The sequence below is a fragment of the Corvus kubaryi genome, unplaced genomic scaffold (genome assembly GCF_017639235.1).
Source record: "Corvus kubaryi isolate FWS band 111438036 unplaced genomic scaffold, C.kubaryi_AGA036_p1.0 37209, whole genome shotgun sequence".
Lineage (NCBI taxonomy): Eukaryota > Metazoa > Chordata > Aves > Passeriformes > Corvidae > Corvus > Corvus kubaryi.
In genome coordinates, this window is record NW_024581060.1 from 947579 (window position 1) to 968956 (window position 21378).

At 43.9% G+C, this 21378-nt stretch overlaps 1 protein-coding gene and 1 non-coding gene across 2 annotated transcripts in view; both read left to right on the forward strand.

Annotated features, from left to right (window-relative positions):
• Positions 1 to 146: 146 nt before the first annotated feature.
• The window catches only part of PPP1R8 (protein phosphatase 1 regulatory subunit 8), a 28205-nt gene continuing 6973 nt past the window's right edge, over positions 147 to 21378 (forward strand). The window contains exons 1-5 of the mRNA XM_042022500.1: positions 147 to 268; positions 1271 to 1410; positions 1677 to 1716; positions 14087 to 14147; positions 20787 to 20940. Coding sequence (XP_041878434.1) covers positions 213 to 268; positions 1271 to 1410; positions 1677 to 1716; positions 14087 to 14147; positions 20787 to 20940 — 451 coding nt within the window. The 5' untranslated portion in view covers positions 147 to 212. The remainder of the gene's footprint in view (positions 269 to 1270; positions 1411 to 1676; positions 1717 to 14086; positions 14148 to 20786; positions 20941 to 21378) is intronic.
• LOC121661899 lies at positions 17323 to 17487 on the forward strand. The gene has a single exon (XR_006015116.1).

Here is a 21378-nt window from a genome sequence, read left to right on the forward strand (position 1 = left end):
GCGTTACAGAGGCGGGACCGGGGCCGTTCTCCGTTACAGGGGCGGGATCGGGGCCGTTCTCCGTTACAGGGGCGGGGCCGGCTCGAGCCCTCGGGGGCGGGGCACCATTAGGCCCCGCCCATCACGGCGCCGCGCGGGGCGCGCCGGGATAGCCGCGCGCCGATCCCCGCCTCCCATGGTGCCCCGCGCCGGCTGAATGGGGCAGAGCCAAGATGGCGGCGAGCGCGGCCTCGGCGGGCGGTGGGTCCCTGTTCGAGTGCCCGAGCTGGTGAGCGGCGGCCGAGGGGAATGAGGGGTGCGGGGCTGCGCTCCCTGGGGCCGCAGAGTGCTGGCCGGACCGATGGGGTCCGGGCCCGGGCGCGGCCCTGCGGGTACCGCCATCGACAGCATCGGGGGTGGCCCCGGGCCCTCCCCGGTTTGCCGGGGCTTTTCGCAAGAGCTCAGACAGAATATGCGGTGTGGTAGAAATTAAATATCCTGCTCAAGGGATGTATCTGGTGGGGGAAATCTGTCAGGTTGAAAGTAGCCTGGGGGGTTTATTATCTTGAGTTAAGAACTCAGGGCTGAGTGAGGTGTCGGAGAAGAAGCATCGCGACCATGCATTTGGCTGGGTTAGACGTGGGAAAGCCCGCGGTGGAAGGGATCCCTGAAAATGTCCTGCCTCGCCCTCCTGCCGGGAGTAGAGCTTTGAATCAGGGTATCCTTGTTCGTTTGTGATGCATCAGTGAAGAGATCTTGGCTCTGCTGTCTTCTTTGGGTGCCAGAGCATTGGGATGGCTACCCAGTGCTCTAGCACTTGTATTTTAAATCGCACAGGCACACCACTGCACCTGAGAACTAGAGCAGTTTTGTGGTCCAGCTCTGCCTGTCCCTGCAGAGCCCGGGCTGTCCCTGCACACTCAGCTGTGTTATGCCTCTCAGTGCTTTGTGGTAGTGCTCAGTGCATGAGTGCGTTTTAATTTAGACCTGGTTTATAAGTGCCTGCTTTAGTTAGTACAGCCATTTAACTCTCTCATGGAAAAGAAATCGTCATTATTTTAAGGTCTTTCTTGTGCTGAATATACACAATAATAAACATCTACATGAGACAGGATGGTGTTCCATAAGATGATGACACAATTGACTAGATAAAGCCAAAAATTATTCTGGGTATTCAACTTGCAATTTAAAGTATCATCTATTTTACTTTTTTCCTAGTGTTTTTGTACAACAGTAATCACAATATGTGTTGTATTCCGTGGTAAATTGGAATTACTTGTACCTTTGAAAGCTGTAGATGGAGCAGCTGGGGAAGTACAGCTTGTGAAATGCTCAGTCTCAGCGGCTTGCGTGCTATTGCAGAAGAATTTGTAAAGAAATCCCATCTGGAAGGGAGAACTCTAACACCTGTAACTGTGAGGGCCTCTTCAGGTACCTGTTTTATGTCTTTAGCTGCAGCAGGGCAGGGTCTGACAGAGAGAGTTTTCCTCTGTTCCTGCCCTGGTTTGGTTCTGAAGCACAATCTTGTGCTGGATGAGAAATGAGGTTGAATCTGGGAGATGATCCAAACCCAGGAGTAAGGGGAGCGTGTTTGGGTGCCAGGTCCTGTTCTGTTCTCACATTTTTAAGATTTTTTTGTAATTCACTTATTGCAACCTGAATGTCCTTTTACAATAATATTCCAAAATTGTTCTCAGGTACAGCAAAGTTCCTGTCTGGACTCTCTCCTTATACATTGTAAGGAAACTTTTCATTTTCTCTTGGACTCAATTGTATGTTTGTGCATTGTAATGGTTTTAGGGACCAAGTTGGGCCATTTGTGTGTTTTTACCTGTGAAGTAAAGGAGTGCCTGATACAGTTTGATCTTGGCCAGCTGGCACGTGCAGACATGGCAGCTAATACCAGGGAAAGCTTTGTGTTTTTCCTTCATGCTCCTTTTGAAACCCAAAAGCTGTTGTTTCATAAGAATAAAAATAAAAGAGTGAACTAGCAGGGAGCCAGTCTGGAGAGCTTCCAGTCACAGTGTTTGTGTTCTGCTGAATAGTGAACCCAAAATGGGAAGTGTTGGGTGATGCTGGCTGCTGATAACCATGGCCTCATCCTGTAGAAGTGAGGAGCGCTCCTACCAGGTAGATTTATTTATTTCTGGTTATTTTTCTGTTCTGCAAAATAAGTAGACTATATTTCACACTAAAGCTCTGGATGCCTTCTGCTGACATCTACTGAGCTGCAGATTCCAGCTCATGGTTTTAAAGTATTTGTTCCTTTCAGAGCCAACCGAAGAGTGCACAGGTATAAGGTGGAATCAGTGATGGGCCTTTCCCAGGTAGGATTCTCCAGAGTGGAGGTGGTTTGCAGTAGCAGGTGCCAATAGTGGTGTTACTCAAAGCTCTGACTTAAAAGGGTGTAAAGGGTATCCTGCAGGAAGCTTAGTCTTGCACAAGCACCAAAAAGTATCCTGTATAGGCAGCATTGTAGGGCTTCATTCCAAGAGCTTTGGGTAACCAAAAGCATGGAGTTGCAGAGAGTCTTCACAGTCAGAAGCAGATTCTTCTGTAGTGAATTATCTTCAGCCTCATCGACCTTTATTAAAATCAAAATCACAGTCTTCACCTATCTATTTGTTTTCCTGCTTCTAAGGAAAGCTGGCTGGGGCCTGTGAACACCAGTCATATGAGAAATACATTTCAGATATAATCAAAAGGAGTAGCTTTTTTCCTTGCCTTTAAGTTATTGCCCATGCTTTTGAAATTTGCTTCCATCATTGTACCTGTTCTCCCATAACTTGGATAGTATTTGAGAAAAGACTTCTGCACTGAAATTCCCAGTTTTCTTCAGTTTTAAGTTGTGGCTTTGATTTAGTTTTGTGCTGTTATAGGTTACTTCTTCATAATCCATAAAATATTTATTATTTCTTTCCTTGTGTTTCCAGCAGCTAAACTTGCTTAAGACAGATGAAAAACAGTGGTTGCCATCTGAATAGTGCTTGCCGATGCCAGAATGTGTCTGTGCATGTACTGTAACTCCTCTGTACATGTTAGCGAAGATTTAGGCTGTGCATTTACAGTTGGAATAAAGATGGTGCCCATACTTCCTGTAGATTCAAATGTAGCTATACCATGAGATGAGAAAATGTCTTTAGATAACAATTACACATCTTAGTTTGATTAAGACTTTTGCAAACCTTCTGAGCTGGTTTTAGGGAGTAAAAGTGATTTTTCTGAGGTACAGAGTATCTGGTGTATAGTTTCAAAGTGACCATCAGATGTTTAATGGATACTGCCTGGCTGTACTTTTGTCCTAATGTAACTTGTGTTTGGAATTGTGACTCTTTCTTTACTCTGTCTTGACACACCAGTAGTGGGGATGTCAGGTTTGTCCTGGAATGGACATACATTAGAAATAGTTTGTTTGAAGGCAGCAATTCTTTCTCGTTTGTTTCTTTGGCCAAGAACTGGCTATTCCTGGCAATGCTTTTACACAGATTTCTGGAGAGTGTGAGCTCCAGACTTCTGCAAATTCCACCCTGTCCTTGAAGTTGGACATGAAGGTATGTACAGTAGTCGCAGAGGCCAAGATTTTTCGGAAGTGGCTAAATTTAGGTTCTGAGTCCACATTTAGAAACCCAAATAATTGACCTAATTTTAAGCTAACACAATAGAATTATGGCTGTCCTGTCTATGTCCTTAATAGCAACAACTCAAAATTTCTTGTAGTAACTTACTTCAGTCAGGCTTCTGAGTTTCAGCTGGATTTAGATATTGTAACCTTGTTGGGCATGTCAGCATTGAATCTGCCCTGTGGAAGAGATCCTGATTTGTAAAACTTCAGTTCTCTTCCTTGGCACATTCCAAAGTGTTAATGGCCTTGGCCTTCTTTTCCAAAATGGTTTTTCTTTGTTACATGGATACGGCCTGGCCTGTGGAGCATGAGGTGAAGAAAGCAAGGAAACACAATTTTCTGTTTCTAGCACAGAAGAAAGATTTCTTTGCTTGTGGGTATTTAAATGTTTTTAAAACCTGTGCCGAAACTTGGTTTTGTTCAGTGGTATCCCTTGTAAATATTTAATTGCTGATCATTGTAAGCAGTTGATGTCTTCTATAAGGCCAGCTAATCCATGCATGCAGCTGCTGTGGGAAATCTCCAGCGTCACCATGTCCAGCTGCTCAGGCATGTAGGGAAGGGACTAATTATTCAAAGCAGGGAAGCAGAGGTGCTGTGTCTGCGAAAGGCTGTCAGATGGACCATCTCTCTTCAAGACTGTTTCTCACAGGACACACAGGAGATGATCATTTTAAGACGCAGTGGAGGATTCATACAAGAGCCATGCACTTACAAAGAATTGACTTTGAAGAGTTGAATAGTCTGTGGGCCGACCCTATTAGTATTGGGTTTTTTTATTACTTACCTTGACAAAAGTGACTACAATACTTGTTAGTGACATAAGTGTGATCAGCATAGAGACCAGAGACTTATCCAATCCTTTTGGTATAATATGAAGACCAGGACAGTAAAAACAAGATAAAATGCAGAAGTGTATAGTGGAAAATGGAGACTAAGAGCAAGAACTTCTTGAAGCCAGAAAATAACCATTCAGAAGTAAAAGGAGCCAAGTTTATATTCAGAAATAAAAGAACAGATACACAAGTATATAGTCTAAGCACAGGGTGACCATCAGTCACCAGCAATACACAACTGTTCAAAAACCAATGAAAACACTACTACTGTACCTGATGGATAATAATTTGGGGCAGTCCCAAGCACATCTACAGGCTGGGTGGAGAATGGATGGAGAGCAGCCCTTAGGAGGACTTGGGCGTGTTGCTTGATGAGAAGCTCAACATGCCCCACCCATGTGTGCTGGCGCCCAGAACCACCCCACCGTGTCCTGGGCACATCCCCCAGCGTGGGCAGCAGGGGAGGGGAGATTCTGCCCCTCCGCCCTGCTCAGGTGAGACCCCACCTGCAGAGCTGCCTCCAGCACTGGCATCCCAGCACAGGACATGGAGCTGTAGGAGCAAGTCCAGAGGAGCCCATGGAGATGCTGCAAGGGCTGGAACCCCGCTGCTCTGGAGCCAGGCTGGGAGAGCTGGTAGTGTTCACTTGAAGAGAAGGCTGCAGGGAGACCTCAGAGCCCCTTCCAGTGCCTAAGGGGGGACTTTGGACAAGGGGTGGAGGGACAGGACAAGGGGGAATGTCTTCCCACTGCTAGAGGGCAGGGTTAGATAGGATTTTGGTAAGGAATTCTTCCCTGTGAGAGTGGTGAGGCCCTGGCACAGGCTACCTAGAGAAGCTGTAGCTGCCCCATCCCTGGAAATGTCCAAGGCCAGGTTGGATGGGGCTTGGAGCAACCTGGGCTAGTCCCTGCCCATGGCAGGGGGTGGGACTGGATGATCTTTAAGGTCCCTTTCAACCCAAACCATTCTGGGATTCTGCGTGTGAGCTAGAGAAGTGTCAGTGCTGTTGTAAAAGATGCTCATGAAAATGCGTAGTCTTGTGTTACATGTACTTAATGAAGCTTACCTTTACTTTAAAAAGGGAATATTTTTTATAACTGAAGGGAAAGAATAAGAAGAATTATGTGATAAAAAAATTATGTGGAAATCCAGCTGTCAGAATACAAATGTCTTCCTGGTAGGCATAAACGCTACAGTCCTGTCTCCCTCTGATTTCTGCAAGTGAGTTACACTTTCAGTATATCTGCTCTCGCTCTGGAAATGTAGGAATAATCTTATGAAACAATTGTTCCATTGTTGCTCACTACTTAATACTAATTTTCCTATTTAATTCAGTGTAATTTGAATTAATTTTTGATGTCATAAAACCTGAAGTTGTCTCTAATAGAATATTTATGGCCTTGCTCTCAATTAAATTTTTTATACAATTTCCAAATTTCACTGTATTCCATGAAGACTTTGTTCCTGAGTAAGTAACCAAGGGAACCAAAGCAAGCTAGTAAAACCTAGTTCTGTGTGGAACTGCACTGTAACAAGAAAAGGTGCATACTGCCAAAGTGAAATTGGGCAAATGCTTTAATCCAAGTGGAATGCTTTGTTCAATCGAAGCAGGCACATTTCTAATCAGAAATCTTCCTGAAAACACAGTGCAATTTATTTTTGTTTGTTTGTTTGTTTTAAATTCAGGGAAGGTCTGTAATCATCCAGTCTGAACCATAGGCTTTTTAAGCTGTGTTTCTTACAACTGGAAGTTTAGCAAGAATGATGCTTCTAAGAAGCAGAGGAAATTGTCACCTAATCCAATTCCGGTGCTGGCTTGGGCTCAGTTCCTGTGGTGTGTGTTGTGCTTTGAGAAGGGCACATCACTCATTTCCATTAGTGGTGCACATGATGAGCAACAGCTTTGTGATCAACAAATATCTTGGTAAGAGGAGAATTTTATTTATTCTGATTTCTTTTTATAGAAAAGAGCATAAAACTGGCTGAAATCTTTGAAAACAACAGCTTAGAGGGTTTCCTGTCACAGTGTGGTAGTGACCAGTAACTTAGCATGTCTGAAGTATTCCGTCCTCTTGTGTGCACTCTGGGCTTTGGCCATCAGGCACAAAGGGATTTGAGGACCTGAAGGCTCTGTCTGAGTGATCATGTTTAACATTAAAACCAGACCTAATCTCCACAAATTTTGTAAGTTTCCTTTGTTAAATTAAAATTTTATCCCATCACGCTGAGTGACAGCGCAAATGATGTAAGTATTGGAAAAGACACTCAGATCCAGAGCTGGTTTTTGATCCAGGGCTCCTTGCTTCTTGTGTTTCACATGACAGTGTATACTCTAGTTTTGCCCTGCTCATTGAGGGGACAAAGAGAATGGATACTTATCATGTTTTTTCCAAGCTTTTGAAGGTATGTTCTCCATTATTTTTTTCTCTCTTGCCATCCATGAAGCCATCCATCCTGGTTATCACCCTAGCATCTCCTTCTTCACAAGAGAACAAGAGCTAATACAGCATTCATGATGTTAAATCGTTACGCATTTATAGTTTCTTCCTTCTGATACCATTGCTGTGTCAGCTGTTGAGGAGTGTTCCTCTGATTCCTTCTGAACATGGTCACACGGCTCTGGATCTTTCCTGAGTGGCAGTAAGGAGCCTGGAACTTCTGTTGTGTTTGTGTGGTTCAGGTGGTGTATTCTAGCATGGATTCAGCAGTGCCAAATCCCAACTACTTGAGGATGTTATCTCAAGCAGTAGTTCAGTATCATGAGATTCATTTGTAGCATTTGAATCTGACTTGAGTTTCCCGCATAACTGTTGTCATCAGTGATTTTCCTCATTTATTTGTTAGCTCTTTCCTTTCAGACTGCATATAAAGAAACCAGAGCCCTCATAGAGCCCTCCTTTTTCCTGACTCTTAAGTAATTTGCATTCACCTGCTGGTCTAGTCTTTCCTTTCCCCATCACACCTTAATTTCCACAGGACCATTTCATAATTTGGTCAAAAGCTTTTTTTAAAAACAACAGTGTAGAAACCTTGTTTACATCCTCCTGTTTGTCTTCAGTAATTCTGGTAGATTCATAGTGATGCCTTTTCTTGGTCCTAAAATCAAGAGTCAAACATGGTTAGAAGGGAAAAAGGGATTTTACCTTGGTATTTATTTTAAGGATCTTTAGGTGCACACGTCCAGGTCGAATGCACCAAAATGCACACCACAATGCACCCCCAAAAGATCTGGTATATCATTATAGGTCTTACTAATTAGCATATCTATCAAAAATTCCCCAATGAGAAGCTTGAATGAGCCCCCCTCCCCAAGGAGCCTTCCCCTGGATGGTTCTATCTGAGTTTACAGAATGTGTTCTGGAGAGGACCTTGGGCTCTGGGGCACACTGTCCTCTACCTCCGAAGCTTCTAAAATGTTGAGTCTCTCAGCTTGGCAAACAAGTCCAAGAATGGAGGCAAAAAGCACTAAGAATACAGAAGTTGTAACAAGGTATAACAGGGGTGTAAAAGAAAAGGCAAAAAAATCATCATGGCATCAGTAGAATCCCAGAATGGTTTGGGTTGGAAGGGACCCTAAAGTTCATCTTACTCCACCCCCTGCCATGGGCAGGGACACCGTCCACTATCCCAGCTTGCTCCAAGCCCCGTCTAACCTGGCCTTGGACGCTTCCAGGGATCCAGGGGCAGCCACAGCTGCTCTGGGCAACCTGTGCCAGGGGCCCCACCACCCTCACAGGGAACAGTTTTCTCCTTATACCTAGTCTAACCCTGCCCTCCTTCAGCCTAAGGCCATTCAAAACCCGTGTGAATGCCTTTTCTCAGGTATTATTTTTAAGTATTATCTTAATCAGAGATACAGGAAGCTGTACTAGAGATACTTAGCCCAGCCTGCTCTTCAATCTGGAAAGGAACAGCTGAGAGAGGTGTTGGGTGTCTTGAATAGTGAGCTGAGGTTCTGCAGGAAATGCGTTTCCTGTCCTTTTGAGGAGAAGGACAAGAGTTTGCAAAATGAAATTAATAGCAAGCAGATCTGTGGCCAAATAGTGGAGAAGGTGCTTCAGCTATCGCTAGATGATCTATGAAATTATTTGCGTAAAATTCTGTGAATGCATCGTTTACGTGGGTTCTAAAAGCAGTTCAGTTATGTGGCTGTTTAAGTGGTTGGCAAGCATGGCTCAGGAAGTCTTTGAGTTGGTAACTGATGGAAACTGGGAGAGTTTCCCTGTGTGAGGCACCTGATACTGGTTACTGAAGGCAGTTTTTATTTTGCAGAAGGTTCCTTGGCCTGAGTTTGTCACTTTCATCTGCTTGATACAATTCTACAAGAATGTGAAAGATAAGTAAAGTTCTTGACACCCCACAGCAGCAGCACTGCCCTCCTGATTGAATAGTGCTTTCCTTTTCTAGGAGAAATGGTGTTGAGAAACATGAATACAGGATTATGGGCCACTGTGTAAATAGTTTGCCACTTGTATGCAGGTTTTGAAGAGTATAATTTTAATCAAAGTTCATCTTGCAATAAGAAAACAAAAACAAAATGCACACACAAAAAAAAAAACCAACAAAAACAAACACCAATAAACCACGAAAAAACAACACCAAAACCTCAACACCCCATTAAAAATATTTAGAGTATGAAAACAGCCCATTTTGTAACTCCCCATCCCTTGTACAGATAGGGAACAACAGTTCTGGAGTAGATGCCAGTCTCAATTCCCTAGTCATTTCTCCTCATGCATGAATATGCCCACTTTCTCTTGCAAAAAGTCAACTTACTTGGCTAATAAACATCAGTTTTACCCAAATACCATGTCAACTCCTTTCCCAGGGCATTTAGCTCTTCTTAAGTAGAACAGAAGCTCATTCAGTGCTTGGTTGTATTCTGTCAAACAAGACGTTCTTCCAGCACGGTCATTGTCATCTTGGGATTTTTACCAGGACTGAAAGGAACAGATTATGTCTTTTCCAAAGAAAGGTCCATCTTTAATCCAATAAAAAATGTTTCTCTGGCTTTTGAAGAACCATCATCCCCACGTATCATCAGTTTCCCAAAGGATAAGAAGTGCTGAGTGTTGATGTGCAGACAAGATAGATCCCTGTTCTGGGCTGGCTGTTAATCATTTCCTGTCTCTGCTGGTTCTGCTCAGCGATGCAACCCCTACAGTGTCCTGAGGAGGGAGCATGGAGAGGCAGGTGCTGATCTCTTTTCCCGGGTATCCAGTGATAGCATGTGTGTGAGGTCACATCTGCAGTGCTGTGTCCAGCTCTGGGCTCCTCAGTACGGGAGAGACAAGGACTCCTGGAGCAGGGCCAGCAGAGGCTGCAGAGATGAGGAAGGGCCTGGAGCATCTCCCTGCCAAGGAAAGGCTGAGAGAGCTGGGGTTGTTCAGCCTTGAGAGGAGACACAGCTGAGAGGGGTCCTCAGCCCTGTGTGTCCCTGTCTGCAGGGAGGGCTCCAAGCAGGACTCAGGCTCTGCTCCATGGGGCCCAGCAATGGCACAAGAGGAACAGGCAGGAACTGATCCCAAGAAGTTCCACCTGGACATGAGGGAGAACCAAGCCCTGGTGCAGTGACCGAGCCCTGGAACAGGCTGCCCAGAGAGGGTGTGGAGTCTCCCTCACTGGAGATATTCCAGAGCCATCTGGACACAATCCTGTGGTTGTGCAGGGAGGTGGGACCAGATGATCCACTGTGATCCCTTCCAACCTGAATCAGTCTGTGATTCTGTGACAGCTGCATCAGGGGAGGTCCAGACTGGACATTAGGAGACATCTCTTTACTTGAGAGGGTGGTCAGACACTGAACACATTTCTGAGAGAGCTGGTGGGTGCCCCAGGCCTGTCAGGGTTTAGGAGCATTTGGACAGTGCCTTTAATAACATGCTTTTGGTCAGCCCTGGACAGGCCATTGGATTGGCTGATCATTGTAGGTCCATTCCACATGAAATATTCCACCATTTTCTAGGTCAGAACTTGACTTTGCTGTATGTTGTTTCCAGATCACTCCTGAAATACACTTCAAAATTAGCAGCATCAGTTGATATCTGCGTTTCTGTTGGACAGTGGTTTAAGCAATAGGTTGCTGAACTGTTAAGTGTAGAAAACTGGTATTTGAGTTCTGTTAGAGTGCCTGGCTGAAGGTGCCTAGGGTTTGCAGTTTGTCACTCCTTTTATCAGTTCTTTACTTTCTGACACTTCTTTGAGTTCCTTGAACTCACTGTTAGAGAAGAAAAGCTCTAGTGTGGTATATCCTCTCATCTTTTCTCTGATCCAAAGAATTCCTTTAATGATACTGGTAACGCTCATGTTCTTCTTGCCAGTCAGCTCTGTTAATTCTCTGGAAGATTTCACATCCCCCCGGAAGCTTTGGCAATTCAGGAGACAGTCAGAACATCCTGTGTCTCAGTCAAACTCACCCAACTAGTGACCATCGCAATCAGTGCATTCGCAGGTGTTATTTTCAGGTCACTTGCAGGATGCTGCCCTGGGGAGGCACTGGGGACTGTGATGCACCATCTGGAAGGTACGGAAGAGCTGCTTGTTTCTCATTTTCAAACACAAGCATTGTGCTGGAGCCAAGTTGTGATTGGAGAGCATTGCCCTTGGGGCAGTGCTAAGGGCTATTTCTTGTATGTTCTGTAGAGAGGACAGTCTGCTGACCTCAAGTTAATTCTTCATCCCTCAGAACAGTGTAGGAAAATTAGTTCAGTGGAGATTTTAGTACATCAGTTAGTGGAAAAGGACTTTTTTCTTTTAACACTGGACATAAGAGGGGAGAAAACTGCTCTGCTGTAACAGCATAGGGCCAGCTTTCTAACAAACTTTCTTCTAGGAGATTTTTGCTAAAGATTTCCTTTCATGTTTTACTCCTTGATCCATGAGGTGAGAGGTCTGATGGGGCAGAGCATGTGAAGGGTGACTGGTACTTCCAAATCCAGGCATTACTTCTGATATTTGGTGACTCTGGAGCTAATTAGTTTTGAATATAAAACTGGAAAATCTTTCTACTTTTTTCACTAAAAGGCTTTTCAGGTTTCTAACTTGGGCAGCCTGAACTGTCATACTGACTTTAAATATTCCAAAGGAGTTTTCTGTCAGAAATTACTTCTGTGAATTTGTTTTCATGGTATCATAATCAGTATTTACAGCCTTCCTGTGCTCAGTGTTTTGCAAGGATAGGTAGATGGGGGAAATACTGCCTACAAAGGACTCTCAGTTCAAAAGAAGACAGAGTATCAGTAGATTTTTCAAGCACTTTAATTCGTAACTGAAGGCACTACCTTGTAATACTTCTGGGCTTGGTTTATCTGTTCAAAATAAAGTTGAGGGTAAAGGCAGAGTAAAAATAAGAGCAAGGGTGAAACTAGAAGTAGAGGGAGCAATGAAAAAGCAGAGCTGGTATATGGCAAAATATGACCATCAGACAGGATTCAACTGTACTAGAGATCATGGGGGCTCTCCTGTGACCTAACAGGTACAGGGAGGAAGTTGCTAAAATGTGTTAGGACAGGCTGACCATTGAGTATCCGGGAAGAGATCATTGAAAGGAAAAGCAGAGGCCAGACTGAGTAAGAAGCGGACTTGGAAAATGAATTTGTTGAAAGGTTTACCTATTTGGAAAGAAAAAAAAAAATTGGGGAAGTAGTTGTTTGATCAGAGTAAGGCTGGTGTGTGAAAATTACCAAAAGTTGTGTTGCAGAGTAACCAGAACTTGGCAATTTCAGAGGAAGGGGGGAAAACAAGTTTTCCAGTGCTCAGAGGCAGAAAGAGGGAATACCGAGAAGTGGACAGGAATCCATGAAAGAAACCTGTTGTTCAGTGAACGCTGAGCACTGAGATCTGTGCAGGGAGCACAGCAGGAGAGCAGTGCTTAGGTGTAGCCTGGCTGTAAGTTGCTCAAGCAGTACCTAAGAGGAGGCGCTTCCCTGGCTGTGCTGGAGGGACTTCAACTCATCACACAGACTTGATCTCACCTTTGAGCCCATTTCTGCTTGGTGGTCTGTCCCCCACATCACCGTAATCCCATTTTAGTGGTCAAGTCACCCCTTCAGCGGATTGTGCTGGAGCTTAGCATCCTCTGCTTTTGCTGCTGCTATTTGTTCATCCAAAACAATAAGAGTCAATATTAACCATAGACTTGTTAGGGTGGTATATCCACAGTCTTTGAGAAGGGCCCGACAAGAAAACTTGTGAAAGTCCCAAGTGGTCAATTCAGAACGGGACAGAGAGATCTGGGCAGGCTGGTGTAATGGATTGAAAACAAGAAAGGAAAATGCTTGGGAAAGAAATGAAGCAGAAATAACAGGAGACTGTATTCTTCTATGAAATTATTGAGGGGAGCTGACCTTGCAACACAGAAGAAACCAACAAATGTAAGGCATACCCCAGAAATGTGAACGCCTATATTTAACCCCTTCAAACAACTTCAGCTACCAGTGACCTTTCTTCTCCAGCCACCCTGAGAACATCAGTGCCCATTGTCACTGTTCTCTGGGCTTGCTTCGTGCACTGAGCAGAATGGGAACATGATCTCTGCGGAGTTCCTCAGCTGGGCAGCAGTGCAGCCGAGAACTAGGTCACTGCTGCTTGCCTGGAAAGCTGGTCCAGCCTTAGAGACAAGCAGCAGAGATGTTATCTGTGAGGAAGTACTAGAGATGCAGATTCTGAGGTACCTAAGCACAAAAAGATCCTTTGCTGCCAAGAGCGCAAGGATCCTGTGTGGTGTAGGGCAAGGTATTGGTACCACAGCAGAGTCCTGGGTTTGAGCACTGTAAATGCCCAGTATGTTTCTGCTAGACCTCATGGGTTCACCCGTGTGCTGGCCTTGCCTTGCTGTGATCTGCTGAGTCCCTCGGACCTCTGAGCTCCCTTTGCACAGGTGGGAATAACACTGCTGGCAGGTGAATCTGCTCCACAGGAGGTGAGCAGGAGCAGTAGGGCTAGGGGAGCTGGTCTGCTGTTTGTGTGGAATGTGATGGGGGAGGACCATGCTGCCGAAGGGCAGGGGTCCCTGTAGGACTGTAGTCTCTTCTGTGTCACCTGTGTTGGCAGGGAAGTGTGATCATAGGTGAGTGTGGAGGAGCACTGGCTATTGGCCAGCACTTTTATAATATTACAGGTGTGCGCAGAGGCCCTTTGAGGTTTTTGCCATTACCAGCCTAGAGGGGAAAGGTGGTAGAAGTTTCTGTTCCTCTCAGCAGCCAAGGGTAGAGATGTGCTATTTTGAGGGTGACATGAGAAAACAGAGTCCTTGAGCAAACAGTCCCGGCCTATCCCCATCTCTAGTTGTTGGTCTCTTGCTGCCTCATATCATGTGCTCTCAGGAGTTGCTCAGTTTCTTGTGTAATCAGATGGTTTTCACCTGGAGAGGTAATGTTTGACATGCTTCATGTCCTGTTACCTTCAATCTTTAAAACCATTGCATTAAAAAATTAATTGTTGATTAAAATCAACCATTAAAAAATCTTGGTTTATGTGTTGTCAGAAGAAATCTGCAGGGAGGAAAAGAAAATTAGGGATTTTCATATTTTCCCCAAAATACATCTGCTAACATTTGTGTAGGTTTGGTCTGTAGCTCAAGCAGCAATAATACTAATAAAATTTTTATTAAATATTTTGATACTATATTTTTCCTTTCTTTATTTTCCAGGGCAGGGAAACCACCACCTGGCTTACACCTGGATGTAGTCAAAGGAGACAAACTCATTGAGGTATGGAAGTAGGGTTTGATGGATTTGGTGTATCATGTACATAGGCATCAGCAGTAGAACATTCCCCATCATTTTCCACACTTACTCATAAGTATTTCCTTTCTCTCATGTATTCATTGTCTTCAAATCAGTTTGTTTTGCTCTGAAACAATTAATGAAGTGACTTTTCCCTTGCCTGTCCTTTAAGGCAGCCTCATGCTATGCAGGGCTTCCATCAGTTACACCTCTTCCCTTTGTACGGCCTGTTTTAGAAACCCGTCTGGTCAGTTTATTTTTTATTTTGCATTACAGTCAGCTTAAACAGGCATCCTGTATCTTGCAAGAGTGCTGCTCTGTCCTACAGTATGAAATACAGTTTGATTTTTCCTCCCACATTCAGGATCTGCAAACAGTGTTGTGATCAGCACAGATACAGCGAGTTATTTTTATTACAGCACCACCTCATTCTCTATTTCGTATTTTTTCATACATTACACTGAAAGTAATAAATAAAGAAAAGTCTCCTTTACCATGGTTGACAGAGAGAACCCAAAACAGTGAATATATTTCATCTGTGGAGAGACTCCTAACGTGAAGCTGACTGAAAAAGAAATGTTTCTGGGCAGCAAAGCTTTGTAATGAAACAGAATTTAGAAGAAACATAGAGATTTTAGTTATAGGCTAGCTGTGTTGAAATTTGTTAGAATAAGAGTGAGTTCGGGCCCAGCTAGAGTTAATTAAAATAGTTAGTTAAGAAGAGCTGGACCTGAAACGAGTTTTTTAAGATGTGAGTAACTGATTACTGAATAATTGATCATCTGTCACTTCTATGTTTGTTTAGTTGTGCTTAGAATGAGGAACAGAAACATTTGATAAGTTGGTCTAAGGAACAAGGACAGTTACGAATTTCGTCCCTCTGTGAGAACCAATCCAAAAGTCATGCAAGAGGAAATTGGAAGGTCACCAAAGTGATTAGTATTGTCAAAACTCAGAGGGGCAAAAAGGTCAAAATGAGGAAGACAAGTTTTACTTTATCCATTTGGAACTGCTCCCCAAATAAAAGACCACCGACTCCATTCAGAGCACACACTATGGATGCTTAATGACATTTAAGCTAATTTCCATACGAAGCGGAGAATGGGAGGTGTTAATGTTATAAATATGCATTTGTATTTTGGATATTCATAATTTCTGTAGATAAATAAGCTCTGTGTTTGCTGTATCTTTGTACTGTGTATCAGGGAGCTATCCCACGCAGCTGTCGGGCGCTGGAATGAACATACACTTTCTAACTCTAAGCTGTTGGAGAGTCTTTGTCCATCTCATTTGGGTATCAATACTAGATCCCTACCCATCATTTGATAAATCAGTAAAGCTGAGCCAACTTTTCGGAACAAAAATTTGGAAAATGAAGAAATCAGTGTTATATCAAGATCTAGACAGCTTAAGATCTTGGCTGGTATTTAGTGTATGCTACCACATGGAACAGTATTAAGTGTTCCTTTTGGCGTCTAGCAGGAGAGATTTACTGTTTGGAATTTGGTTAAGTTACCAGTGTATTTGCAGTGGATAGGAAAGCAGATAGAGATGTCACAAATAGGTGCCTCACAAATAAACTTGTATTTTTTCAGGCCAGAAATGAGGTTTTTCTTTATAAACACAGCTTTTCTTTACAGTCCATTGCTTTTTTGACAGAGTGCTCTTACTCTGGATTTAAAGGCAGAAAACTGACAAAGCCAGTCTTGACCCAAGAGATCTGTGGTCAGCCTTGACTGGAAAGGAGTTAGATAATGCACACAGGTACACAGGTAGTGTACACGTTCACTGCATCTTCAGAGCAGCTCTTTGGCTCATACCAGGCATGGCTGAGTTGGTTCATACCAGCACTCAGGACACTCTCAGCAGCACTTCCCATCACTTCTCAAACTCCTTGCACTGTGTTTGTCTTCAATAAGGGCCGTGTTCTGCCTCCCCTGCCACTGTTACACATTCAGAATCATGTTCTGAGCTCAGAGAGCTGCAGTAGGATTGTTCCTGAGTTCAGTCGTCTCAATGCCATCCTGGCAGCAGCACCTGGGGTAGGGCCTGCTCTTGGCACTGAGTTTTCCAGTATCTCTTTCAGGCCATGAATGAGATTTAAGGAGCAAAGCTACACAGCAGTGACTTCGGGGTTTTTGGTATGTGGTAGGTGACCAAGCATAATGCAGCCTTCCCATGTGAGGGATTGATTCTGTGGAGTTTTTCATGTCATGTTTCTTTTGGATTTTTGAGTGTGGACAGAGCTTTAGAATAAAGAGTTCACACGAATGACTGAATGGCTCCTCAGGTGCCAGGTGAATGTCCATCATGGGAGTCCTGGTCAGGACTGGAAAAAAAAGAAAAATGCCACATGGAAGCTGACGATGCACCACAGGTTTTAGCAATGGATGAGAAAATGTGTTTATAAATTGAGAGCCAGGACCATTGTCCTGGTGCTGTCAGGACAATGAGGCTGTGCTGCCAACAGCTGACAGGCCCAAGCTGGCTCTGTGAGCCTGGTGTCTGTCTGTTTTGGAAAGGTGGGTGGTACAAGCATCCCAATTCCCTTTTCCTACCATCAGCTCTTGATAACCTGAAGAGCTGCTCTTCGCTGCCACACAGAGCACTGAGCGCTGTTAGCAGCCACTGCCACTCTGCTGTCTGGGTACTCGGAGGTTCAGTGGAGGATGGGATCGCACAGAGGTTGGGGAGTGCCTGTGGAGCTGTGTTTTACCTGCTGCTGTTGGCTGTCAGCGTTGCTGAGCTCGGTGAGGCACAGCTCGCCTGCCCTCAGCGTGCCAGGCTGGCTCAGCGCAGGACCCGTGTGTGCCACAGAGGCCTGGTTGGCTGCCACTCTTGGGGCTGTGAGGCACCGTGGGAAGAGCTGGCTCTGTGGGCAGCTCTGGCAGGCTGTTCCATGGAGCACACACGCCTGCCTGCATAGCTGCATTGTGGCCTTGCACTGTGTACATGTGATGGCTTTAATCCTCTAGTCTGTGGTGGTTACCTGAAACAAGTTCCTGTGTGTATGCGTGGCAAGTGTGCAGCAATGAACAGAACTTGGATGTGATCCTTGTGTTTCCCTGTTTAATACAGGTGGCAGAGAGTTTTTCATTTCTGTCTTTTCTGGTAGCCAGCAGAAACCAAGGAAGACCATTGTTAAATCCTGTGGGTTACTGAGCACTTGATACTAACCGAGCCATCAGTGTCCCAGCCTCGTGCAGAGGCCTGAGGGTCACCCTGTGATCGCTGGGTCTGCAAAGTGCAACAGCAAAACAAGCCATGCAGTGTTTAAGCTCAGTGTGTGAAGGAAGACACTGGGTTATAGCTCAGAGGCACAGAACATTTTGGAAACATTATCTTGAATTAAAGGCAATAAAATTATTTTCTCTGTTGATGATTTGTTGCAATATTTCCATGAATTTGTGTCTTTGCGAAATCTCTTGGAAGTGCTGGCCAGTCAGGGCAGTATTGTTTATGTGTAACAGGTGCAAATCAAAACTTAAAGGATGCTTTTGGTTTCAGTTGTGGGCAATTATGAGAAATAGTTTGATCAATTTTTATGGTAATTGAAATTGTGAGATAACTGCTTGCAGAGCTGAGCACTGTGGAGAAATAAATCAGCTTCCACGTGTTATCAGAGCTGTGTTTATATAGGACTTACTTTCAAATTTGCAATTAAAGGAAAAGTTAATACTCATCTTTTTTACAGTGTGGAATCATAGAATTCACTAGTGCAAAGGTGTTGAGCGTGAGAAGAGTCAGAGTGCTAAACTGAATGAGTAAGGAACTCCAGATTATGGGATATAAATCCAATGCTGGGAAATTAAATCCCCAGAAAACCTAACCAGGGCTCCTCAAAAGATGTGATGTAACAAACAGTTACGGTGTTCATGGATCAACAGCTGGATGAAACAACTCTAATCTTAAGGGAAAATACCAGTAAGACACATGGATTGATGGTTAAGAAATGCAAGGAAAAGCCTCACAAAGGCACACTGATGTCTAGAGCATACAGGGAGGAAGTGGAGGGGTCTGTTTACAGGTGGAATAAAAAATGAAATAAAATTAAAACAGAAAGGATTGAGGAGACTACATACTAGTTTAAGATCTTCATCTGTGGCTTATACTTTCTGGTTAACTCTGAGGGGTCTTGTGAAAACCAGCATTTGTGAAGAGACAGAAAGTGATAAAGTGGGCAGGTGAGAGCAGAACCCAATGAACTCAATATAGTGATTTCTCATGGTTTAAATCTGAATGTACTGAGGCTTTGAGATGCATTGCTCTGCACCAGACCAACCGATTCAGGGGAGACACCTGCATGTTTTACATCTCCCAGCTGGAAGAAAATCACTTGCATTTTGCATTTGCACTTCATTTGTCAATAGAACGTGTACTTGCACGTGAATTGTCAGTTGAAGTGTCATTGCTGCCTTATTAAATGAGATGTGGACTCACAAAGATTTTTTTTTTTGTGGTTGAAGTCTAAGTATTGGCACTCGTTGGGATTTTCTGCCAGCCTGTGTGTCACTGAGGGGATTGATGGAGTTACCATTCTATCTAGCTGATTGTTTTCACAGAATTGCTTGAAATTTAATAATCTTGTAGTGCTGGTTGAAACTAGCCAGAGGTTTAGAAGTTATTTGGTTTAGTAGTAGGTGTCAGAGCTGATAAATATACATACCTTGATCACCTAAATACTCTTTTTTTAAGACAGGAGGCCAAAATATGTTATTCAGTAGATTACACAAAGCAGTCACTGTCACGAATTGGTGCTTAAATTGTATACCTTGAGTTGGTGGGGAATAAGACATTTAACAGAGTATTACCTGAGGGACCAATCAATTGTAAAATTGTCATGATGTATACAAGTGTGGAGTCAGGTTGTTCAATTAATTCTTCTAAACATGCAGAAATAAATGCTTATTACTGAATACCAGATGGTAAGAACTTGCAGCATGGGGCCTGACAGATATTGAGCAGAACACCGGAAAGTCCAACCTGGAAAATACAGAGCACATGTATGGAGGAAAAAATCAGAAAAAAAACCAGTGAGAAAGTGACATGTGATTGTAGCAGTGCTAAAACCTTGGAGTTCATAGTTGGTAGGCAAGTAAATAGATGTGATTTGCAAGGTGATCTGTAGGAGAAGCTGAGGTCCATATGAGATTTTTGACCTTGCAGATAAGGCAGGGGAGTATAAATACTGCATCTTGTTCCAGTCTGTCTCCTTATTTTCTGTATGACTTGGTGGTGCCCCAGAATGAGTGACTTTGTGGGTGCTCGTGTCATCTGATGGCTCAGAAAACCCCCGGACCAGCCCCCTGGACCTGGCCACACAGTGGCTGGATGTAACTGAGCAGATGGTTTGTAACTAGCAAAGTGAGGAGCAAACTCCTGCCTGGCTGTAATGCTGCTGCCAGAGAGAGAGAGATCCTTGGCATCACCCACCGTAGTGCCTGGAATCCAGTTCTTCCGTGGAGCAGCTGGGACATGCGTCTGGCCAAAGAGACTAATCCAGCCCACTCAAATGGGGAAAGATTAACGCAGGGAAAAAAAGGCTTCTCAGGCCAAAAACTTTGCTCAGACACGTGCCAGTGGGATTGAGGAGAGGATTGAATAGCTGGGAATGCAGGGAGACGGGGAGAAATCCAGGTGCTCAAGTAGTCAGATTGTTCGTTCATCTGAGACCATCTCATGGAAGCAATGCTCTCCTGAACCAAGACATGGGTTTTTTTCAATGGAAGATGTATCCTCAGCATTCCCTGGATGATGCTGTTGAAACATGTGGGCTTTGGTAAATGTTTCAAAAAGCAGGAGAAGCCTGTTAACAGATGTGGAATGTACTGCCAGCCTTTGCCTTGTGCAGCTGGAGCAGGAGAGTACAGATTAGATGAAGTTCTTGGGATCCAGTGAGAAAGTTCTGCACATGCCCCACTCAGTACTGCAGCATTCAGGTGCAAGGAGTTTCTTCAACAACATGGTCTGGTGACATAAATACTGTAGGACTTTGTCAACGTGTCCCTCACTTTATAGAGATGTTTTATGTAACCGATACTAAGGTTTGTAAGATCTTTTTTAACTAAGAGATTAGAACTAGGATGTATAAAGAAGAAATACCTGAAATTAATGGTTTACTTGAATAGTAACCCATACTCAGTATAGTTTTGCATCTTTATACCAGAGGCCTGAAATGTCCTGTAGGTCCTTTTCTGTACAGAAGTGTATTTTTGATGTCCTGTATCAGACCAGAGATCACCGAGCAGGGGTTCCTACCTTAGACAAAGCCTGAGGTCATTCATCGAGGAATGTGTTAAAATCTCTGGGAGCAGATGTCAAGAGAACATCTCTTGTGTGAGGTAATCTAATGCTTTGAAGAGTGACTGTCCTTCCCAGACCTGTCCAGTGTTGGCTGGTAAAGAAGGGAAAACTGGGACTCTCCCCTGTTCAGCTGTTCTGATTTTATAAAGAGCAGATTTGAGTTTACATATTTAACAGTGCCAGACTAAACTGAAATATTGATGAACTGTTGATGCTTTGTTTTGAATTTGCTCTATTTATTCATGTTCTTGAATTTTTTTCAGGAAGATCCAAAAGATTCTAGCAGTCTAATATGCTTCTCTGTTTGATATTCTACCTCAGAAACTCATCATTGATGAGAAGAAATACTATCTCTTTGGGAGAAATCCTGATCTGTGCGATTTTACCATTGACCACCAGTCTTGCTCTCGGGTCCATGCTGCCTTGGTCTATCACAAACATCTCAAGAGGGTTTTCCTCATTGATCTGAACAGCAGTAAGTAGTGTGGCATTTAACCAGACAGAAGGGCTATACTTCAGTGTTTAAACATTCTGAATCTGAAGCACTTTTTCCTTTTCCGTTGTTGTCTGCACTGTGGGCAAATGGATATAATCGGAATTTGCATCATAAGGAAAGACAAGGGTTCGGGCAAAGGAGTGTTTGCTCCAGTCAGCCTACAGCTGCCTCACTGGGTGTTTCAAAAATTTCTAACTTGTAAGAGGCCTAAGGAGAGGAGGAAAGTGACTTGACCTTCCCGTCACAATTTTAGTGAAGCCTTCTCTTCTGAGGGTGATTTCTCAAGGTCTGAAACCTGTCATGTGGTTTTTTGCACTGTACATTGGGACCTGCAGGAATACAGAAAACAAAAGGTGTTTGTAATTTATTTCCAGTGACTTTTTGAGGATTTCTGGTGTGTGTTATCTCAGTGTGTGA